General features: G+C 45.6%; 1 protein-coding gene across 1 annotated transcript; it reads left to right on the forward strand.

The window, feature by feature from the left end:
- Window positions 1-6,166: 6,166 nt before the first annotated feature.
- Window positions 6,167-9,289, forward strand: IL9 (interleukin 9; the record flags this gene model as incomplete). The annotated part of the gene is made up of 4 exons (XM_081134032.1): window positions 6,167-6,280; window positions 6,516-6,548; window positions 7,739-7,870; window positions 9,179-9,289. 4 exons carry the CDS (start codon window positions 6,167-6,169, stop codon window positions 9,287-9,289), a joined length of 390 nt encoding a protein of 129 aa, XP_080990158.1.

The following is a 9,289-nucleotide window of genomic DNA, read 5'->3' on the forward strand; positions in this document are numbered from 1 at the left end:
ACTCTCAGCTGATTTCTCAACAGAAACTTTGCAGGCCAGAAGAGAGTGGCAAGCAGTATTCAAAGTGGTGAAAAACATGGAATTAAAACCAACATTGTTCTACCCAGCAAAGCTATCATTTAGAACTGAAGGTCAGATAAAGAGCTTCTCAGACAAGGAAAAGCTAAAGGAGTTCATCACCACCAGACCAGCACTACAGGAAAAGTTGAAGGGTCTTCTTTAAGAAGCTAATGAACAAAAGAATCTGATGAACTAAATAGATCCAGAGACATTGACGCATGTAACAGATGATCATATTTCAGAGGGAATAGGAAAGGGGGGTGGAGGATGGGAAGAGATTAACCAAAGAAGTTATATGCATATAAGCATAACCCATGAACACAGTCAATAACAGGGTGAAGGCCTGGGAGAGGTTGGGAGCGAGGTGGAGGGGGTCAACTGGGGAGGAAAATGGGACACCTGTAATACTTTCAACAATAAAGATAAATTTTTAAAAAAAGAAAACATCCATAAAGTATTTTAATATGTTACCTTGCATATAGTAAGGGTTCAACAAATTCTAGAGCCTTCCCCAATGTGATCCAGAACAGGAGTTCTCATTTGTTCTTAATTAGATGGACACCAATAAATTGGGCACAGCAAAGGGGGTCTCATAGTCTCTGGCAAATACAGAGGCAGCTTTCAGGTAATGATAGGCTGTGTCGATGGGAAGGTATAAAAATTCCATTTACAAGGATGGCCTGGATTGTCGTTCACCGACAGTGAGGAGTAGGAGGAAGGGATGGAGGATGGGCAGACTAGATCCCAGGGCTAGAGCTCTAGAAAGGGTGTGGGAGCCAAATGGGGAGCAGTGGGCCCTATGTCCACAGGGCCCAGAATTTGCTTAGGAGAGATGCGAGGCGAGAGGTGCAGGGCATCCAGCTAGAAGGCACTCCCTGGAGAAGAAGCCACTGTGGGGAAGACAGCACATCCAGGGGCTTGCCCCATCCCACTTGGTTGGGAAATACCGACTTCAAAATAATAATTTGATTAAGAAATTCGTGCTTGAGGATTCTCATAATTAGTTATCTGTTGGCTGTTTAGAGAAAAAGGAAGAATGGGTTTTACTTAGAAATTTAGTGCCATTTTTTGTGTGTCATTTTGTGCTGTGGCTTCCCAGAACAAATAACTATTTTGTTTTATTCCTAGAGAAATAATTCATGACACATGGGTTTTTATCACAAAATAAAAATGTCAGACGTTATCTTTGAAACGAAATAAATGGTTGAGTATTGAAATTTTTTGTAAAATATGTTATCTAGACTAAATCTTGGTAAGCATCACACTCTCCAATCTTCTTGATATTTAAAATAATGAGTAATTAATTTCTGAGCTGGTTTATTTTTTTCTGCAGGAGATTATTTGCATACTTACATTTTGATACTGAAAGAAATCCTAGAAGCTAAACCTCAAAAGTTGTTGCCTGCCTAGATAAACATCTGCTGCTGTAATGGTGTTTTGAACTGCTGAACTACCATTTAAATATTCTTAATTTTCTTTTTTATAACTGAGTGGGTGGGGAAATGGGGAAGATTTGTAGAGCACAGTCACCTAACTCTCTCCGTTTCATCCTTTACAGAGTTGGAGTTCCCACACGTCACATGCCTTCTGCATGTCGCTACAGTAAGAACGGAAAGGGAGGAGAGGTTGACAAGCGCTTCAAAATTCTCAAGGGACCACACAACAAGCCAGTTTCTGTTGTTCACTTCTTAATCATTTGTGAAATGCTTTCCTTGCTCAGGTTTAAAAATGTTATATGTACTCTTTGTTACTGATCCACTGGGAACATATATTAGTCATTTCATAAATAATTTAAATGTAAGGACTTTTTACAAAATTAAATTTGTCATTATTTTATCTAAGCAGTAATTCCCGAGCACTTAATACAGACGATGCCCTGGGAATACAGTGATGAGCAAAACCGGTTGTTGTGTCAGCGCTCCTGGAACTCATATCCCCCTAGAGGAGAGGACCAGATACCAAGACGGAATCACGCAGATTGCAATGATTACTGTGGTCAGGGAGGGCTTTGTGGAGGAGGAGGCATTTGGGTTGAGACCTTAAGGGCGAGAATGGGCTGTACGTGGAAGAATTGAGGAAGAACACTCCAGGCAGAGCTTAGCAAGAGCACAGGTCTAGAGGCTGGAATTAGAAAGAAACCAATGTGACTGGAGGGTATTAGGTGAGGGGGAGAGTGGAGCATGAGGACAATATGAAACAGACCAGATCAAACTTCCAGGCAACTTGGTTCATTCCTGAGAAAGCATCCCAAACGGCACACTCCTACCCTTGCGTGAGGTAGGACTGGGTGAGCCGTCCCAGGTTCCTGCACGGGTGAGGGCTGGCGGTACATCGATGCCTGGAAAAGCTGGGTATCCTGCCCAAGGAGCACCAGTGTCCACTGACCACCTTTCCCTGCACCAGCTCTTGGAGGTGGGCAGGAGGGTGGGTGACCCAAGCCCAACTAGTTAGGCCAGGATTTGGCCTGGGGAGAAAATAAGAATGTTAGTTTGCTCACTTTTTCTCTGACTTCAATATATGGGGCTCTTCCTACTAAACCAGGGCCTTCTAGAGATATCGGTGATGGTGGGTATGTGGCTGCACCAAGACCAGAGTCTTGGCTCATGAGGCCATCAAGCCCTCTCCACAAACAGTGCAGGAAATGATGGGTGTCCAGCACTGCAGAGACTCTGGCAGCAGGTGATTTCAGGGCCCTTCCCTTCTCTCCAGAGGCCTAAGCTGAGTCACCAAAGGGCAATGGGAGAAGAGACACTTGGGCCACCAACTCTTAGTTCTACCCTTCCCAGGAGGGGAGGGTTTAGGTGATGTCCTCTGAAAATGAGAACTACAGCATGGGAACTAGACCATGAGTGCTCGAGATTTCTGTCAAGCTCCAGATAGTAAGTTTCTTTGGCTTTACAGGCTGCATACTGTCTCTGCTCCACTTTCTGATTTTTTTCTATTTGTTAATTATTTTTTATCAACCCTTCAAAAAGATTAGCAACTATTCTTAGCTTGCAGGCCTTACACTGGATCTGGACAAATCAGTTATGGTTTGTTGACCCCTAAACTAGACTTCATTGCTCCGACAAACTTCAAATGGAGGATACTTAATTCGTGCTAAGCACCAAGTAAACATTTCTTTTAATCTTTACAAGGAGCCTTGGAGGTAGGCCTTATACAGCAACCCCATCCCCACCCCCAATTCCACACACTCATCTTCGCTTAATAGTCAGGATACAGAAGCTTGGAGAGGTTGAGCAACTTGTCAAAGACCATGTGGTGAACAAGAGATAGAAGCAAGATTTGAACCCAGGCCGTCTGATTCCATGGTCCCTGGTCTTAACCACTACACTATACTATTCCCACTAGTAACTAGAGATATGATTTTGGACAAGCCCATTTTTCTTTCTGGGTATGGCCTCATCTGTACAGTGAGGGGGTGGGCAGTGTTTCCCCTGTAAGAGGCACACCCACTGGCATGTGAAATCATATCCATGGTTCACACACAGCATTAGATTATATTGATTCATAGAGTGTGAGATGATTACCTTTCCAAGTCTCTTTTAAGTCTTCCAATGATGTCAGGGAAAAAGGTTCAACCCGATGCTGGCATATCTTTAACACCTTCCCAGCACATTTTAACTTCATTTTTATAAGAGCTTTCCATTTTTACTGAGCTCCAAGGCCCAGTGTCTTCAGTAGGCAGTGATATCTCACTAGAACTTAGTACCACTGTTGTAGTCTTATTGTTACTTTCTGTTGTTGCTTTCATGGTTTTATTTTTATTGGGTTTTTTAATGATTATTTTCTATTCGTGTAAAGTGTTAGTGTTGCTGTAGCTGCAATTCTCTTGCCCATTTCTTCATAGTTATAAGATTGCTGCTGAAGCTCCTGCCATCACATTCATGGCCAAATTGAAATCAAGGGTAAGGGCAGGTTTCATCTACTTTTGTCTCCTATCCCCAGGAAAGTAAAAGAATTCTACAGACATTGCATTGATCCAAACATGTCACAAGGCCCTCTGTAGCAGCAAAAGAAGCTGAAAGAGTGGGTGCTTAGTTGGGCACATCGCCACCCTAAACCAATCAGGGCTCTATCAGCAAGAAAAGGGTGTAGATACCAAACTCTGTAATCAAAGTGTTTGCCACAGGCCTTCTGAATCTTCTCCTCAGTGCCTGCAGAGGGCAGGTATGCAGGAGTAGGGAATTTAGCAAAAAGCCAACTCCTTTTTACCTTGTTTGGCACCAAGATGCCCCCTCTCCCCATAGTGCGGTCGAACCCTGATGGTTCCTCATCATTCCTAAGGAACAACATGAACCGAGAACAGTATTGCCACAGACTCTTACAGTGGTGGTGAGGAAAGCTTATGGGGCTGTCCCCATTGGTTACTACAGCTCAGCGTGCTAAACAGAAGAACCCCCACCTTGCACTAGCCAGTTTGATCGGTGGTTAGAGCATCGGCCACAGACTGAAGGGTCCCAGGTTCAATTGGCCAAGGGCACATACCTTGGTTGCAGGCTCGATCCCCAGCCCCTGTTGGGGCATGTGCTGGAGACAATTCTCACATCGATGTTTCTCTCTCTCTCTCCTAATCTCTGAAAAGCAATAGAAAAATATCCTCTGGTGAGAATTAGAAAAAAAAGAATCTCCACCTTTTCAGTTTCTAGTACATAGAACATACATTTTCTTAAGCGCACATACCTCCAAACATATACCCTAGAAACTAGATTTAAAACCTTATAAAAGTCTGTTTATGTGTAGCTTTATCACAATTTCAAAAACTACTGTTCAAAAGGTTTTATTAAACATTCACTTAGTTCACATACACATACAGCCCACTGTCCCCAGGTGCCTTCCCAGGTGCTGATACAGGGGTGAACCAGACCCGCGTGGCCTACGGGGCGTCCATCCCCCTGGAAGAGGCGGACTGAAAATGCTCGGAGAAGCAGGAGTGCTGGAGGAGTGAGAGCTGAGCCTGGGAGCCAGGCTTCAGGCCTTAGCACAAATGTAGCTGCTTCCTGGCTGTGTGGCCTTGGGATAATTACTTACCTCTCAGTGCCTCAGTTTCCCCATCTATAAAATAATGAGGATGGTCAAAGTTACAGGGCTACAGTGAAATTGCTTTCTGGCTCATGGTGACAAAAACAGCCCCATGAGAGAGCTGGGAAGCTAAGATACAGAGTTTAAAAAGGTAAAACCTGAGAATGACAAATTAGCACCCACCTCATTTGGTGGCTGTATGTATTCCACAGCTTGGTTCCCATAAAGTGCTTAGAATTGTGACTGGTATGTGGGAAGCGATCGATAAATGTTAGTGACTATCCCATCCCAAGCACTGAGTTTTTACTTAGTGTTAGGTAAGATCTCTAAAGATACTAAGGAATCTTCAAGGCCAGTGCTAACAGGCACACTTGCTGCACCCTTGTACTTACGGTGGAAGAGTTCCTCCTAAGACCCCTGTTCAAAGGAGTGCTTGCATAGAGATGTATTTGTGTGAGGCGCAGAAGCTGGCCGCAGGCATGAAAGACAGTGCTGAGACTTGGGAATAAAGTACAGTAAGATTGAGGGGGAAGGATTAGACTGAGGTTGCAAAGCCTGAGGTTGCAAAAACCCTGACAGACAGCAGCTCAGGAAGCTGCATTATCTCTCACCCTCCTGCCCCCGGCCCCCATGCTCTTCCACCCCACCCCAGCTCCTCCTTCATTAGAACCCCTGTGGCTGACTACTATTATATCAGCATTTCCAATAAAGTGAGAAAGGGAAAACACAGCCCTGGGCTTTCATGGAAAGTATTTTAACTCTCACAACTAGAACCTCTGCCTTAAAAATATACATATATGTTTTAAGATCTTTAACTTTTCCTACAGCATCTCAGTACCCAACCTTGTCAAAAGTATCTTTGCTAAGGAATGATATTTCCTGAGACATAGCCTTTGTCAAGTGACTCAGTTTGCTATAATACGTATATCTTTTTTTTCCAATGTCAAGTGGCCCAAATTTACAGAGAAAAGGTGGGCACTTGGTATCAGTTTGATGTTGGGGGTTTTTCCACATTTGCAAGGGAGCTTTAAATACCAACTCGATGTGAAGGAGTCTTCAGGTTGAGCTCCAGCCCTGTGTCAAGATGCTCCTGACTGTGGTCCTTGCCTCTGCCCTTCTTCTCTCCTCCGCAGCTGGCCAGGGGTGTTCGACCTTGGTAGGGATCAAGGATGTCAAGCACCTCATTGACAACCTACAGGTAAGCTGCAGAGGGGGCACTGATGGGAAAGGCAGCTATGGAAAATGTTCAGTGCATTTTTTAGGAAGGTGAAAAACATATCACTCATTATGGGTTCTTGTCTCTCTACTTTAGAAAGACCCACTGTCAAAATGCAGCTGCAGTGGAAATGTGAGTAAATGCTCTTTTAAGATCTTTCTAAACTGATTTCGATTTTAACATCTGGAAGCTTCACTTTGAAAATACTCTCTTGCAGGTGACCAGTTGTTTGTGTCTGCCCATTCCTTCTGTAAGTATAGCAAAAGAATATAATCTTGTTCTTTTTAAGTGTTTAAGTAAAAATAATTGCCTCATTTGGTATTTTAGATAAACAAATGTTACTTAATTACAATTGTCACGGGTTAGTATTTCCTTTCAAAGTCAGGCTCTTGAAATTCTATATTATACAGGTTTCTTTGTATTTGGTCAGCTCTGTGCCCCTTGAGAAGTGTGATTGCTTTTCAATATTTAAAAGATTCTTTTTAAAATTTGCTTGTCCTTCTAGATTAGCTGTGCCATGTGCACAATGAAATCAAACTGGATCTGAGATGATAGCAAATGATACAGCCCATATCACATTACTTTCTAATCCATCTGAGGATGACTCTAAGGCCACAAAGCAATGTAAATAAAACGACAGCTCTTCCTCTTTTCTCTGGCATTCAGTGTGTGCGCTGTGCCTTTCCCTCCCCCCTCGCCCTTCCTGTCTACTTAGCTGACTGAGGGTGACCTCTGAGAGGACAGTGGCTGAGGTTGTGGGTGGAGGAGAAGTGGAAGGGCTTCTGGAGGTTCATCGCCCATGTGGGCTGACGGGAAGCATGGCAGGAATTTTCTGGCTAAGGTGAGGAGGAAGAGCTTATCCAGGGGGCCCTGCTTTGCTCTCTCTGAAGCAAGGTCTGGGAGAATTGGAGCTTCCACCCAAGCTGAGGTCAGACCTCCCACCCCACCGTGGCCCATACATTCGATGAGAACAGGACAGGGCAGCCACGCAGTTCTCCTCCACCCCATCCCCCCGTTACAGCCCACGATGCACACAGCCCGAGGCGTCAGCTCCTGCACAAACACTGGCTGTGTTCAACTGGCACATCCCATCGGGGTTGGTGTGAAGGGCTTTTCTTCTCTGTACTTTCAAACTCACTATTTCAAGACTTGGAACAGGGGAGCAATGTTTGAAAAGGGGACTCAGAACTGGCTGTCTTCTGGGGCCTGTGGGCCTCACGTTCCCTGGATGGAACATACTGAGAATCTCCAGGGAGTGTCACTGCGGACTAAGGGCCTCACCTGAAATACCGGTTGTTTCCTACACTGGCAAGGGACGTCCAAAAATAATCAGTTTAAGTTACATTGCTTAAATTAAAATAGTGCCTAAAAGCATTCTTTTTCTTATTCCTTCCCCAAATGGTGCGCTGGGTGTCCCTTCATAACCCTGTTACCCCACAGGACAACTGCACCACACCCTGCTTCCAGGAGGGCCTGGCCCTCATGGCCAACACCACAGCGAAAGCGAGGTTCCCCCTGGTTTTCAACCGTGTGAAGAAAACGGTCGGAGCCCTGCGGAGCAGCAAGTGTCCGGTGAGCTTGCTTTCTTTGTGATATACGTACTCTGCTTAGTTATTTCTATGTGACTGTGACACCAAGTCTATCCAAGTGATAACATTGGAATTGGTCGTTCAAGAGACACCTCAGAAAATTCACCAGAATGAGAATAGAATAGAACAGAACAGAACAGAACAGAACAGAACAGAACAGAATAGAATAGAATAGACTAGAATAGAATAGAATAGAATAGAATCTCAGCAAGTGGGATCGGCCTTGGCTAGCCCGACGTTCCCTAGTGTTAGAAAACGCTCACGCCTGCATTGCCATTTACTCATCTCCACCTAGTGAAAAATGAACAATTCATCTGACTGTAACTGGAAGCCAAAAATCTAGAGAGTCGGGGCTAGAGCCCACAGGACACTAAAGTACCTAGACATTCAATTTGCCAATCTGTTAGCAACGGAGTGGGAGTTGCAGCCTGCAAGTTAAAGAAGATTTTTTTTTGATTGGCTAAGGAGGTGTTTCTAGGGAAACTCCCCCAGATGCAGGAGGAAGCTGGCCGCGTGCCCTAACTGCCCAGCAGCACTCATCCCCTTTAGCCGCCACCCTGTCCCTGGAGGGGGAGGCGGGGACTGAGCGCCCGGCGTTAGCCTCTGCACCCCGTCACAGGAGGCCGCGGGCCCTTCCCGGCTGCTTAATCTAAGGCGCTCCTGCCATCAGCAGCGTGTAGCTCTAAGTGCTTCAGATGTACTGCTTCGTGGCTTCACCTGCCTGGCGGACAATGGTTAGATTTATCACGCTCACCGTACAGAGGAGGGAACTGAGGCTCAGCGAGGCTAATTAACTTTCCTAAGGCTGCCTATTTAATAAGTGGCAAAGCTGAGATTTGAGTTCTGGTCTATGTGACCCCAAAGCCCTGCCCTTCGCCATTGTGCTATAAAACGACCTTGAAAGGACAGCACAAAAGGATTATGACAAAATCTTTGGCCTCAAAGTGTCCCAAGGAAAGGTTTCCTCTAATGAGACGGCCTAGGACCATTTGATAGGTGTCCGTGTGTGTGTGTGTGTGTGTGTGTGTGTGTGTGTGTGTGTGTGTCCCCTGAAATCCTACCACAAAGTCAGCCACCTGCGTGTCTACACAAAATGCTAGAGCTGGGCCACCCCATCCATTTGCTGTCTCGAGCCCCCTGCTACCCACACGCCTCTCCCCACGGCACCCCTCCCCACGGCACCCCTCCCCCTGGCACCCCCCCCCCCCCGGCACCCCTCCCCTCAGCAGGCTCTGGGCAGGGCGGTTCCGGGCTGCTGTCATTCTGTCTTTTTTCACTTTCATCCCCACAGAATTTTTCCTGTGAGCAGCCGTGCAACCAAACCACTACAGGCAACACACTGACATTTCTCAGCAGCCTCTTGGGAGTTTTCCAGAAAGAAAGGATGAGAGGCAGAGCATGA

The sequence above is a fragment of the Miniopterus schreibersii genome (genome assembly GCF_964146895.1).
Source record: "Miniopterus schreibersii genome assembly, chromosome: 4".
Taxonomy (NCBI): domain Eukaryota; kingdom Metazoa; phylum Chordata; class Mammalia; order Chiroptera; family Miniopteridae; genus Miniopterus; species Miniopterus schreibersii.